We start from the raw sequence: 15,389 nt of genomic DNA, 5'->3' as shown, positions 1-15,389 counted from the left end.
GTCATCACATTTGAAGTTCTGTTACAGGTTTGTGCTTGTAGAGCAGTACACATATGTGTGCTTTGTGATTGGCTTAAAGCAGAGTGGTTAAGTCACTCGCTCTTGTGCATATGATGAAAATTTGACTAGTTCTGTCAACTCATTTCTCGATATTGATAAAAATATAAATATAATTAATCGTGCAGCTCTAGTAGTGTAGATTAACCATTTAATGTGCAGTGATAGTGTGCTGTATTATGTGACATTGTGAAGTCATTTTTCTCCACAATCTTGAGGTGACCCAGTTAATGGCCTCTCAGCCTCCTGTTTTAACCCTCAGCCCATTGAAACTTGTACCCTGTTCTGATGTACTAATGTTCTTCTGCAGGTTTGAAGTCATCTACAGAGAAGCAGCTTCTGCTGGTGGCAAATGCCCACATGCACTGGGACCCGGAATACTCAGACGTGAAGCTCATCCAGACTATGATGTTCCTGTCAGAGCTGAAGAGCATCGCAGAGAGGGCCTCAGTTTCAAACGGCTCCACGCCATCCACCTCTGACTCCAGCTCCATCCCCATCGTCCTCTGTGCTGACCTCAACTCTCTCCCAGACTCCGGTAAGCCCACCTTGGGTTGTAAAAAGCTTGGACATCTACTCACAAAAGTACTTGTGGGACTTGATTTAAGAACATACTCAACTATTTAGTAAAACCGATGGTCAATTTGAAAATAATTTAGTGAAAGTAACATATACACAATTTTCCACTTGTAGGGGAACAGTCCCATTTGGCTATTTTTTAGTGTCAGAAGGTGCTGCATCATGCAGGTTTGAAAAAAGCAAAGAAAACTCACACAGGTGGCATGTCTCAGCTGTCATGGTATATTTTTAGCTGCTGACGTCCTGGTGCACCCGCACCTGTTATAGTTTGGAATGTTGCAGTGTTACATGTGGACAGATGGACGTCTGGTGGAGTGGGGGTACATAAATGCATGTCATCGTCTTGCAGCATGTAGCGTTTTAAATGGAATGCACGTTGCTGTTTGATAATGCAAATGTTTGTTATTATTTAGGACACTACTTAAACATGCGATCCAAAGGTCTGAGACTTTGAAATTTGGATTGGATTTGGATTTTTTTCACTTAAACCTGGAAACAAGCAACACAAAGTTTTAGAATTTTGAAAAAAAAAATTAAACAAAGTAATGAGAGTAAAATGCACTTATGAAAGTTTCTGCACTCTTTCTAGTTCACTACTCAAGGTGTTTATACTATACTCAATGACTCTCAGGTGATTGGAGGATCAGGTTGAACAGTGTTATGAACTTGCCTAATTCACATAAGACATGTGCAGCGCTGCCTTTGAATTTGGTCAGAATAATGTACCTTAGAATATTGGATCCGAACCCTAATCCTGGAGACCCTCTGCGCTGCACATTTTGGTGTTTTCTCTACTCCCAACACACCTGATCTAACTAATCAATTCAGCAACCCTTACTAAGTTGAAGTGGGTCAATGAAAGCTGGGAAATCACTGAAATATTTAGACTGCATTATTTATATAAAACAATACATACCATGTTTTCATATAATCCTTGAAGGGGAGGGGGTCACATTAATTTAAAGTCATTCATCTCTATATTGTTATCCAGGGTTCCCACAGATCCTTAAGAAGTCTTATAAAGTAAATAGTTATGAAAAGTTAAAGGTCATAAAATGTCTAAAATTGCCTTTTTAATTACTCTTAGATAAATTCAATTTAAACATACCTGATCTCACCATATTTTAGTGCAGGGGTTCTTAACGTGGTGGAGCTGCAAAAACATATACCCTATTAAAAAATAATTTTTTTCAAAAATTTGCCTCCTGCAAACAAAACAGCGAGGCAGTCTGTACCGCAACTTCATGTCAATTATGAGTTTCTATTGGTTAAACTCGTTGCTGAGGGAGGGTCTTGATTGAAGTAAAAGATGGATTGCGTTCTAAACTTAAAGCACTTTTTCAGTGCACGGCTAAATATTTGTGGTTTTTGGTGAAGTGCTAGCTAAGGTATCCATCTCAGTCATCCCATTTAGTGACTAGACTCACTATTTGACTCCTTTTCTGTATTTCCTGTAAGGTTAAGCAGCTTTTTTAATGGATAAGGTATCACATAATATAAGATCTACTTCCGATCCTTTTTTTTTTTTCATTTTTACTTCACTGTTCAGAGGCGGCATAGATGGACATTATCCACAAACCACAGCGGTGAGTTGTGTTTTCAGAAGGTAACAAAGTGGTCTAAGTGTCTACAGTAATTGAACTGCTTAAGGTGGAAAATGAGAATGTGTCCTATCAGCAGTTCCCGTACTTCTGCTGTGTTTGAACTAGCTGCTTTTCGCCTGAACTGTAGCATGAAAAAAATGCAAGCTCAGCCATCTTCTTTTCTGCTGAAAAAAAGTATTGAAAAGTATTGAAATTGATTTTTAAAAATTGTGCAGCAGCACTGTTATAAGCAAATAGGTTCACTGGTATATTATAGATGCGCCTGTCTCTAAGGGTGAGTAAATGAATCCTCACTTATGATATTTGAGTAAAACTTCAAATGATCAGACAGTAAGCTTTTAGGAATGGTTTGTGTGGCTGTGTTCAGTCAATAAGGGGCTGTGTTGTTTACTTTAATGTTACGGATATGAGTCTTTCTTAGATGACCTTGAATAAACAACAACTGTCATTTAAGTGAAAAGTTTTGGAAATTGGTTTCCTATTATAAGCAAAAGTCCTGACAATGTCAGTGTCAAAAGCCACAGATGCAAATTTAAAATTGCTTAACAACACCATTCAGTTTAAATGAAGTTTTATAACTGAGGTATGTAGTTTGCACAATGTTAATTGGTGGTCCTAAGCTTCTCTTACTTGTTAGCTACATTAGCCTCGTAACTCCATTGCAAAACTAAAGAAGCAAACTTCAGACACCAAACATTTTTTGGTTGGGGAACATCGTGCACATTTGAGTTTCTTCTGAACTGTTATCAGCCTTCAGTGGGAGTCTAAATGGGGAGTGGTCAACATCAATATCTGTTACTGACAGATGCTGATTATTGCTGTCATTTTCTGCTCTGCAGGTGTTGTGGAGTACCTGAGCAATGGTGGAGTCGCAGAGAATCACAAAGACTTCAAAGAGCTACGCTACAGTGAGTGTCTGACCAACTTCAGCTGCAACGGCAAGAACGGCAAGCCGGATGGGAGCATCACACACAGCTTCCAACTAAAGAGCGCCTATGAGAGCAATCTGATGCCTTACACTAATTACACTTATGACTTTAAGGTGAGGATCCATGGTCTCCCTCATGTTATGTTGAAAGACAATTCCACTTTTGTATTTATAATAGACCACTCTGCAGCCAGGCCAAGAATGACGTCCCTAAACCTGAGTTTGTTGCTGAAATAAACAAAGTTTTGAGGGATGTCACATGGTGTCATTGGTGCCATTTTGGTGACTGGCAGTATGAAAAGAACAGATAACTGTGACTGCATCAGTTGCAAAGGACAAATTGCAGTAATATTTAATCACAAAATGTAAGACTGAAAGATTATTTTTATAGTGAATACAAAATTTAGAAGACTGCAACCTTTAAATCACATGGGCTGCAATTATTATAGCCTACATTATCAACAGTGTTGTCTTTTAAAGTGGGAAAATTCACCCCGTAAACAGGTAGCTCATCAGCTTCCTGTAGATGATTTAGACCAATGAGAAGCAACCAAACACCCATGTGCTGAAAAAAATGTATACATCTAGTGTTCTTGTTACTTACAATATGATCATAATCACAATGATAAAAACAATTTAAATGACAGTCACAGTAGTCTAAAAAAACACAAGATCAAAGAATCATAAATGACTTATGCAGATAGATTCATATCCAACATTGACAATATATTTTGATGTCAGCAAGCTAGCGGATAAAAGCTGTTTATTGCTAGTTGTGATTGGCAAGCTAATGATGAAGGTAAGAAGTAGCAGCATTTTTATCATCTTTGTATATTTCTTCCAGCTGTCATTGCTGTACTTTTTCTTTACCTCTATATCTTCTTTCAGTCAGTGCCCCCTGAGCCGTCAAAAATGAAGCCTATCAGACCCTCCTGACTCTCTGGCAAAGCACAAAAAAAACTTTACAGTTAAAAACAAAAGTATTAGTGCTGCTCATCATGCAGCAGTAACTGTTGTAGATTAGTGCAGTCATGGACTAAGAATTAAATGTACACCCTAAGCAAGTTTTCTTCACTTTTTCTGTTTCACTTGCACTTTTCAAAATGTTACACCCATGTCTGCAGCTATAAATAAAAAGCCAAGCTGTCTCGCAAGAAACTAATGTTGGTTTTTTTATGCAATACTGACACAGGTTGATAGTGAAAGTGTCTGAATTCATTTAGTGATGCGATTTATGCATTTTTTTAACCACTGTTTGGTTCATTAAATATCTCTCCCCTATATTGCACGTTACTAATGAGGAAGCAGGGATCCATTTCCTTCACAGCCATGGTATTTACTCAGTTTGACTTATTCATGCTCCACCTACAAATGTATTCTTTCATAGTTTTCGTTAGACAGTTTCAAAAATCCAATTCAACCTAATGAGAAACTGTAGTCTGCATCTAAATGTATAATATATTATCAGTTACAAATTATACTTATTTTATTTATATATGTGTGTGGAACAGCATTTTGAACCATGGTAGCAAGGTGAGTTAACATTGTAAATAAGCGTTTACACATAAATGAATACACACCAGTACACACCAAATGCAAATAAACAGCACAGAAATGTGAAGCGATGTTTGAGCTAATTTCAGAGATGTTTGTCAAAAAGTTCTAGTTGGTAGGTGTAAGGATGTAACCAAGCAGAGACAAGGAGGCATTTCCAAGGAGTCAAAAAGGACAGTTTTAATTACTCTAATGACTCAACAAAAGGAAACACCTGTTTACACATTATTTCTTGCCACAAATGCACAACACATAAAGGCAGCTCTCTGCCTCTGTTCACAGAGGTCTTCCAGATAGCAGTCTCACCCATCACCCCTTGTGTGGCACATTCAGTATCTTGTCAGTTAACAGAGAAAGCCATTAGGTGTATGGAGCAATTACGTGAGATATTAAAAAACATTTTTGCCAAGTTTCATGCATAAGCCAGCGGACATAGACCCAGTACGTTTAAATAAACATAAAGAAATACACAAGATATAGTTATAGTTCTCTGTAGAATTTGGATTCATCCTGTAAAAGACACCAAATTCCAAGTCCCTACATTACCCAGAATTCATAGCAAAGATATAAAACATGTACATTTATGTCTGCCATTTATCCCATCACGCACTGACCCACCCTGTAGACACGGATTCCAGAATAGATAGTGTCCAATTACCACAAGGTCAAACTACTCCATTGTCAAACTCTTTCCTACTAGTGTGCACCCCTAGCATTGAACAGTTCAGTTACCAACCTATTTGCTTGTCACCTCTAGCATGGAACCCACGTCTAAAAGGACAATATATAGTTCATAGTAACAACTATTTTAACACTACTGACGAGAAAAACAAGTTAAAAAGGGTAGTTAAAATTATTACTGAGACATATTACTTGGAAAATACAGACAGTAATGGTTTGTGGTCCATGGTGCTAAAATTGCTGATTGGTTGAGTGAGTCCATGTCACCTGCAAAAGTACAAAAAACAAAAAAAAATCAAACAGAAGGCAAGTAAAATAATTCCCCCCAAAAAATCATTTATTGATATTGGTGTCATCAATGATGTGCATATTTGAATTAATTTATTGATATCCATATTGAAGAACTCACACACTGTGTAGAGTCTTAAAAGTGTGACCCTTTGCACACAAAACTCATTTGAAATAAATGATGCCCAGATTTGGTTATTTTGACCAAAAAAGTACAATTTATTCTTTGCATGAACTGGATTTTTGGTCAAATTTTTGTCCAACCTTGTAACAGTTGCTAAGAAATGAAAGCCTTTGTGAGTGAAGCACCTTGCCCTTCAAGAAAACGTACTCCTCTCTGCAATCATTATCTTTGTGTGTCTGACCTCCATCTCTTCTTTTCTTCCAGGGCGTGATAGATTACATCTTCTTCTCTAAGACTCATATGAGTGTGCTGGGGCTGCTGGGGCCACTGGAGACTCAGTGGCTCGTGGACAACTGCATCACCGGCTGCCCTCACCCACACATCCCCTCTGACCACTTCTCCCTCCTCGCCCAGCTGGAGTACCACCCGCCCTTACCCTCCCTGAACGGGCTGCACCTGGCTATTCATAGGTAGTGCAGCCCCTCCGTCCCCCCCAAGAACCTCTCCCAGTGACGGACGATTCAATGAGTTCCCTGCAAACTCAACCTCCCACACCTAGGAGTGAAATATTCTCACCTTTTACTCCTTTTTTAACCTTTGCACAGGATTGTATTAAAACTTTTTTCCAACTTTAAAAAAAGCTTGATACCAAATTAGGGTTGGGACTCCGCTCTTATTTTCAGTGACTGAATTTGAATGTGGCCCTCAAGTCAACATCTGTGGCTGAATTTCAATTGTAAGGTGATATACCGTACACTTGTACAGTGTCAGTGTGTATATGGTATAGGTATATAAAGACAGAGGTGTCGTGTCATGTAGCATAACATCATCAGCCACCAACGAAGTGTTAAGAAAACTCCCTTTTCTATTTTTGTCACTAAAATATGTTTTATATGTCCCCTTAGTGTTTTATCAATTGAAACTTCTCATAGAAGAAATCCCATTTGTAAATGTATGAATTTATGCAGAACAATCAAACTACAAATATGACGCTGTTGTATATTATGTAACTGTAGCATCTGGTACTTTATAAAGACAAGTTCTCATCTGTCTTCTGTCTTCACTGTAGGGGACTTAAGCATTGGAACTTTTCAAGTTGTGAAATTATAGCATAGAATCGTGCCTGAAATGGGGCAAAACAATCAGAGAAATGGAAATTTGTATATGTGCAATGTCTGATATTATGCAAAAATGGTCTTTTGTGAAGTCCTAAATGGATGCCATTAAAAAGGATCCCAGCCCTACTGACTCAATAAACTGTGCATTTGCTTTTTTTCTCTTTTTTGCTCTTTTTCCATGTCTAAAAATCTTACCTCTCAATTTTTCTGCTTAGTCAGGAGAACGTCTCAAGGGGTATGATAACAGAGAGTGGAATTAAAAGGGAACTAAGATTTCTTAATGGTCAAGTGTTGTTTTACAGCTTCCAATAAATTATGTCGAGGGGAAGGAAATACAAAAAAACAGTCTGAACAAAGGCTTTCCAGAGCTTAATTCTTCCGTTAGAGTCAGACACATTGCCCACATTCTTTTGGGTGCATTTTGCAAACATCAAGGATCATGCAGTGTTATTAATAATTCAAACATACCAGCCAGTATACCACTTACTTGTGATGGGTCTTAATGTGGTAAATCAAGAGCCGTTTTTCCTAATATTTTGTAAAAACGTTCCATTTTCAATTGCACTGAATACAAACCCAATTCCAAAATAAAAAGGTTAGGACAGTATTCTCTTTTACCTGTATTAAATTGAAAACAGTACAAAACAAAATTTTATTTTATTATTATTTTAAAAAGATTCAAAGTACCTCATAGACTTGGCTTGTAACTCCCTCATATACTCACTCTCACACTCATTCACTCACGTTTACCAAGATTGTCAACTGGGGAGCTACAGACACCAGGCCCGGCCCACAAGGGGGGCGAGGGGACCCCTTGGATGGAATACAGTGCCCCCCAGCTTTGTGTTTATTATTTGTCATGCCACCTAGACTTTTTAAAGACTGTTTTTATTCATTTTTCTGAGCAAGTCGTTCAGACATTTCAGTCAAAATGGCCTGATGTGAGCCCATCAGATATAGCGTTAGCTACGTGCTGCCATCATTTCAGTTCATTTTCTGTTAATGAATGAAAGCTTGTCATCTCAACTCGATTTATAATGTCTGGCTTCTTCAACTGTCCACCAACCTCTAGCCCTGCGTCACTGCAAAACCACAACAACTGTAGAAGAAAGTTCATTTAACTTTAGCTTAGTCTGTCTAGTCTGTCTAGTGTTAGCTTCACTGGACCTAGCAGAAGCAGAGTTTACTATTCAGCAAACTTAAATTGACCAATCTGGACACGAAACATGGACGCCTCAGAGTATTTAGGACAGATATCACTCCAGTGACAGTAATACTTTCTGTACCGACAAAAGTGAAGCTCGGATTAACACCCGGAGCAAACCCAGCAACGTGTAAAAAAACATTTTCCAAATTAAAGCAGCACTATGTACGTTTTTTGGTTAAAACTACAAATAATATTAAAAAAAAACACACTAACATGGTGTTTATGTGCTGCTATGGGTCGACCTGTGAAGCCTGAATGAATAATTTAAAAGTCAGCGGTGTTGAGACGGATTTTGCAGAGGTTTTACAAACCACGTCATAGATTATGTATTAACTTCACACGCAGCCTCAAAAAGTTTAAGTCTCAAATGCAAAATCAACATACTGATGAACATATGATGACAGTAGTAGATAATTCACCCACTTCCTCAGAAGACACCAAATTTTGACTGAGTTCTCTTTTTTTTTAAAGTGCTCACCGTCATCAGATTAGGCTCATGTATGGCTGCTCCATAGAGTCCCATTGTGTTGGCAAAGCTGTTCTTTGGAGACTATACAAGCTGTGTGCATTGCAGTCGAACACCTTGGTATATATACATGAGTGAATAAAAGGGGAGTTAATGAAGGACGTCAGAGGTTACCACCAACAGGGGCCCTCTCTCTTGAGGTATTCCACACATTTCTGGAGATATATCAATATTTAAATGTTCCTTGTTTTTCTGAATGGTCTCTTGGTAAACACCAAGATATCATGGGAGATCACAGCTTGCATGTATCATTTACGTTTACATTTTATATTTACGGCATTTAGCATACATTGTTATCCAGAGTGACTTACAACAGTGCTTTTTGTTTGAAACTACATTTGAGCTCACTGCCAGTTAAACATAGCAAAGTGGAATACAATACATTTCAATAAGTACTTAGATTAGTGCTTGCAAGTGCTTCACAAAGAGATGGGTCTTCAGTTTCTGTTCGAAGACCGCGAGAGAGTCTGCTGTTTAGACAGCCAGTGGAATTTCATTCCACCACCTGGGTGCCAGGACAGAGAAGAGTCTTAATGCTTGTCTTCCATTGGTCTAGAAGGTTGGCGGGTCAAGCCGAGCTGTACTTGGAGCTCAAGTGTGTTTAATTGCCTGTTTAGCAGTTTTGAAGGTTACTGTAGGTCAAAAAAGAACTAATATACCCTTAATTCTTGGAAAGCATGCTCCCTTGAAATTAACATGGCATAGAAAAAAAAAGGGTGTTACATAATACAAATTGACTATTCAGCATGACCAGCTTGGGCTAAGGAGGAAACACCCAGCCTAAAAGAAGAAGCACAGCTGGTTTTTTTTTTTTCGTAATTATAAAAAAAACAAGAAAAACATCTCTGTTTTTACATTATTTGCGACAGCACCACCAAGAAGCCAAAGTGCAAGCCAGCAAATTCTACACTGATCACTTTGATGTCCATTGCAAAACCTGTTGGGTCAGCTGACTTATAATAATAATAAATAATATCTTGATTTTATTGGCACTTCTCATACCAGTGGCAGCTCAAAGTGTTTTACAGACAGGTGATAAAGCTTGACAGTGATAGAAGACATTATGAGTACTAGGCTAATTTAAAAATCTCCAAAAACTTTACAAAAGAAGGAAAAAATCTGCTTTACTTTTAATGTAAATGTAACCAGACATTTTCCCCAGTCATTTTGGGCCATTTCTATTGGTTCATTCATCATGAAATTCACACACAATGTAAAGAGCAACAGACAATTTCAAATTATGCCCAAAACTGAAAAATGCCAAAAATGGAGATATGAGGTTTTGTTCTGACAGCAGTGATGTAAAACAATGACAGATCAAATTAAAAAGATAATTACCGAACAGATCTAGAATTTTAATTTACACACTATGTTAGAGATACGTTTTCAAATGTTTCTGAAAAAACATGCACTGAGCTTGACTGTATAATAAAAGGTGGAATTGAGTTCCACAGTTAAAAAGTATAATAACTGAAAGCGGCCTCTCCACATTTTCTGCATTTTATGGAAGGTTTTTGCAGAAGGCCTATATCTGAGCTAAGATCACATGTTGGAAAATTCAGAGACATGTAATAGTTTCTTAAGAAACCCAGTAAGAAGAGCATTGCAATAACCAGCATGACTAGTCGTGCATGAGTTAGTCAATTTGCATGAGTTGTAGAGGATATATTGTTTTCTTAGGAAGCCCAGTAAGAAGAGCATTACAGTCATCAGCTTCACATTTTACAGTTTGTTGGTCCAGTATTCCTCAGAACAAGAGTTCCTGATTTTAATATACACACACTGACACAAGTCTTGCACTCAGTGTAGGTCAAATTAGTCCACTGGTGTCTTCCATAGTCTATTTCTGACATGTCTTTGATTTAGACACATGTAAAGCTAAGATTTCAGAGTATGTAGTCTAGAACAGTATTATAAAGTGAAACACATGGAAATAAAAATCCCCAAAGAAATGACATACAAAACTTACTAACAAAGAAATTTTGAAAAAGAAAGAGTAAATAAGTTATTTATTGAGTCTTTTTTTATTTGTTTACGATGAAGAATTAATATATATATTAATATATATATATATATATTATATATATATATTCCTGAGTTGAAAATAACATACCCAAACAAAATGAAGTCAAAATTTAACATTACCACTAAAGGAAAAGGTCTGAGGGCTGGAACACAAAGCTTCACTGCCCATTAGCTTTGCTCACAAACTAAATTAGCTAGCGAGCATGCACTTATAACAAAACATAAGCAGCAGCTTTTGGTTAGCTTTAGCACTAATATGCTTATTATCATTTTAAAACAACACAGTAACACGAACATCGTAAAGGAACACTACATGCTTAGCTCAGATTAGTTAGCGAGTCAGCTGACTGTGTCTCTACATTAGTGCTGTAGTACTGGAGACTAAGTGAAACAGTCCTTAATCTGAATCAGGGGCTCACAGTAGCGGCCTGGGGGGTCTGCCATGAGTCTGATTCACTCATCACACAGTGGGAGATACAGAACAGAACTATCAAACTAATCCAATGAGCACAGGTTACACCAACAAGGATTAATCTTAAACTTGACCTTCAGCCAATCATATCAGACCTCATACATTGTAAGCCAATCATATCAGAGCTGGGGCGGGTCTCTGTTTATGCAGTGCAGAGTAATCGGTAGCTGAGCTGACGACAGGATTTTGGCTAAAAGCTCACTAATATAAACATTAGACCTTATTCAAAATATGTAATATACAGAGTGAAACAGACTGAATATATACACATACAATATGGATTTGTGGAAAATTATGGTCAGTATAGCTTGATATCTGTTTTTACTAGGTTGCTTCTTAACTCTAGCTAGCTAACTTCAGTTAACGTTGGATTTAGTGAGGTAAAGAAGAGAGGTTATGCTAACACTAGCTAACATTAGCTAGCTAACGTTAACTAGCTGACAAGCCAGCTAGTTAGTTTAACCGCACTTCATAGTGAGTAGGGGAGTGTGGACGAAGAAGAGGGATAGAAATAACGTTACTAACAGCTCTTTATATTAACGCTATTTGTTTTTAGATTTTTCTTCATTATATGTAAAGAATGACGCTAGTATTTGCCATGTATTGCTGTTTACAGTATGTTACCGTCAGAGAAGAGGACGAGGCTGAAGTTTCTTCCTGTTCGCAACATTCTTGTTTGAATTTTCCCGCTGCGAGGCGCCAAAATGAAACTGCTGCAGAATTTAAGGTGGAAAATTCAAACAGTTAGCTAGTTAGCTGACTTCAGCTTTGTGTGAAAAGGTCATTATAACACAGTTTTATATCCCTCAATTCCTCAACCTGTAGATGGAAATTAAGAGGCAGCACCCCTGTAGAAGGCCAGTCAGATGATTAGACAACAAAACAACAACAAAAAAGATTGATCATTATTTCCTTGAGTTCTTGTAAATTTGAGTTAATAAAAATAAACTTCTTACTATGCACAGGAAGAGAGGGAGAGAAAGAAGCTGAAGGAGACTGACAGAGATGAAGGAGCGGATCTGATAGAGGTTAGTGATCAAGAACAAAGCGAGGGAGAGCTGTTTATAAGCTTTCGGTTAAAATGAATTTTGACTTAATTTAACTGATAAAATATTTGTCACCATGATTGTGAAATTGTGACACCTAGATTATTAAACATGGCTACAGAGCAACATCACACTCTTTCTGAATGCAGCAGCTGAGACTGATCTATAATGTGTTTGAATGCTATGTTTAGGACCTTGTAGCTTATCTAAGGCTGCGTTTACACAGCGGGTAAAAGTGGCCCAAATCCGATCTTTTTCCTCAAATGTGACACGGATGTGTCATCTGTGTGGCAGTGTGAACAGCAAAAAACGCATTGAATCTGACATTTTCAATTCCGATTTGAGACGCTTTCATATGTGGTACTGAAATCCGATACGTATCCGATCTGCGGCAACGCGACTCAGTCTGAACAGCCAGATCGGAATTCATGCGACATTTACGTCAATCCAACTCGACATTCGTCATAATTTCGTGCTGCTGAGACTCATAAACATTTAGTCTGATGTTTCTGTACTAAAATATTAGAAGAGACTCATCGCAGCCGCTCCGCGTTCAAACGAAGCGGCCGAACGCGGCCGGAGGAGCCCGAGGCTGCAGCGTCAGAGAACAGTTTAAAGAATCCGAGGACACGAACCAAAGAAGCGGCCGTGGCCGAATAACGAGCCCTTTTTACGGCGAACTCGAACACATTCTGGGTGATGAGTCCAGCTGTCAACCACTGGAACTTTATACTCGCTCCTGCGATGCTGGCGAGGGCGAAACTGAAGCTCCGGGAGCGACTGGCGTTCGCTGGCCGTCATGACTGTTTACCTCTGGACGAGCCGCCACGTGAAGCACTTTTGCGCACGCGGGTCGGTTTAGGAGCTGATCTGTTCAGACTAATGTCGCATACAGATCACATTTAAAAGATAATGTGAACAGCCAAACAAAAAAATCGGATTTGGTGAGAAAATCAGATTTGGGCCACTTCTACCTGCTGTGTAAACGTAGCCTAAGAGAGGAGATAGCACTGCTTGACTATAGTACCTGCTTGATCTGTGTCTGTTGTAATTGGATGGATATTGCGTTTGTTATTCTAGCTCTGTGCTTAATACAAATTACGAAGAAACAAATCTACTGTGTGCCAATTTGACCAAATAACAAATATATCTTTGGTATACTTATCACAGCTGATGTATGTGACATTTTCTGGCTGTTGCTCGTAGCTGCAGCCCCCCCCCCCAAGTACAGACTTGGACTTGGCTGCCCTATCCATGAATGTCTAGTGTTGCCCCTGTTCATAGTGTTAAAATATTGTAAAAAAATTGCCAGCTTTTGTATATACTTTAAGCAGTCTTCCCAGATTTGGCTTATTGGTTCCCTGACAGCAGCTCCGGGTCTAATAACGAACAGTTTAAACATCTACATTTGCTCTTTCGGCTGTTTCTGATGGAATGTTGTGTGGATAGTAATGTTCTTGCTGTTTATTTATACTGTCGAATCTATCATGGCAAACAATCAAAATTAATGGCTGTTTAAGGTTTTAATAGTATAATTATTGATCCATGTTTAAAATTAAATGGTGCAACACAACTCGATTTGAAATAAAACCTAGATTAACAAGTCATGTAGTCATTGTTTGTGCAACAAGCTGTGTGTGTTATTTTCTTCGATATAGTCAACTTGGGAATATTTACAATTTTTGACTGTACAAAAATAAAAAAAGGACTCAGTAAATAACTTACTCTTACTTTTTCAGATTTTCTTTATTATGTTTTGTACTTGTCAAAAAGGAGGCGTAGAGGCTGGACACACATGCGAGTTGCTTTTATTACAAAACCAGAACTTAACAAGTCCAAAAAAAACAGAATAATGAAGGTCTACAAAAGCAACAAATCCATAAAGTAACAAAAACAGAAACCAGGGAACAAAAACTAAGGAACAGAGAGAAAATGCAAGACAAGGACTGAATGAAACATAAACCCAGGCTGAATCCCAAACGGCTCCATACTCCCTAAATAGTGTGCTAGCTTTGGAAGTTTAGAAATTCTAGCCTCTACAGCCAAGTAGTGCACTATTTGACTCCCAGATGACTGTATTGGACCATAAATATGACTATATTCTTTATATTTAGTGCATATAATATGCACTGTTGGGGTGCAGCATCCAGTATTTAAATTCCTACATAGTGCACTATGTAGGGAATGTAATGTATTGTCTCTTTAGAGGAGGTGCCTCAATTTTTGGGGAGTTTACTCAATTCACTTCTTTTTCAGGTTCTTTCTTCAGAGTACTTACTTACTCTTACTTTTTCAGATTGTCTTTATTATGTTTTGTACTTGTCACAAAGGAGGCGTAGAGGCTGGACACACATACGAGTTGCTTTTATTACAAAACCAGAACTTAACAAAGTCCAAAAAAACAGAATAATGAAGGTCCACAAAAGCAACAATGAGAGGGCAGAGCTACAGACTGCAGACAAATGAACATAATTACAAGGGGGCAGGACCAGGGAGGAAACCAATCCACATGTTCTAGATCATTATTAACTCCTAATGAAGAACACAGTAACACCTTGTTCATTAGTAATGAGTTACCCTGTGTTTCAATTTATAATAGTGTTCCAGAAGATCTTGAACTCCTAATGAAGGACAGCAACATGCCATTCATTATCTAACAGACATTTACAGAAATTATTTGCCCCACCCAATTCCTTCTATTTTTTGCATATTTGTCACACTTAAAATTTCCAGATCATTAGATTTAATTTTTGAAAGATAACTCAAATAAACCCAAACTGCTGTTTTTAAAAGATGATTTCATTCATTGAAGGAAAAATGCTGTTCAGGCTTACCTGGCCCGTTGTGAAAAAGTAATTGCCCCTTAGCTATTTAATCAACCAGTTAACCAAATTCAGTTGACTATTGGGTTCAATTTCACTATCTACACAGGCATGATTACTGCCACACCTGTTCACTCTAAACATCACTTAAATAGAACCTGTCTGGCTATGTGAAGCAGGCTAGAAGGTCTCAAAAGCAGCACATTCTAAAGATATTCAAATACAAATGCAAAACAAAGTTATTGAAAACTACCAATCTGGAAAAGGTTGCAAAGTCATTGCTAAGGTTTTGGGTATTGGTGGAAGTGTGATGGTCTGGGGCTGCTTTTGATTCTGTGCTGCAACTCTCCAAGCACAG

General features: G+C 38.0%; 1 protein-coding gene across 2 annotated transcripts in view; it reads left to right on the top strand.

Annotated features, from left to right (window-relative positions):
* cnot6l (CCR4-NOT transcription complex, subunit 6-like) overlaps nucleotides 1-7,088 on the top strand; it is a 28,941-nt gene extending 21,853 nt beyond the window's left edge. For both annotated transcript variants that reach the window (XM_036599166.1, XM_036599167.1), the window contains exons 10-12: nucleotides 368-595; nucleotides 3,080-3,282; nucleotides 6,080-7,088. In XM_036599166.1, the coding sequence (XP_036455059.1) occupies nucleotides 368-595; nucleotides 3,080-3,282; nucleotides 6,080-6,289 (641 nt within the window). In that variant the 3' untranslated portion in view covers nucleotides 6,290-7,088. The remainder of the gene's footprint in view (nucleotides 1-367; nucleotides 596-3,079; nucleotides 3,283-6,079) is intronic.
* The last annotated feature ends 8,301 nt before the right edge of the window (nucleotides 7,089-15,389 follow it).

The sequence above is a fragment of the Colossoma macropomum genome, unplaced genomic scaffold, assembly GCF_904425465.1.
Source record: "Colossoma macropomum unplaced genomic scaffold, Colossoma_macropomum, whole genome shotgun sequence".
Lineage (NCBI taxonomy): Eukaryota > Metazoa > Chordata > Actinopteri > Characiformes > Serrasalmidae > Colossoma > Colossoma macropomum.
The sequence above is the reverse complement of the archived record's forward strand: the minus strand, read 5'-3'. Positions and strand labels throughout refer to the sequence as shown.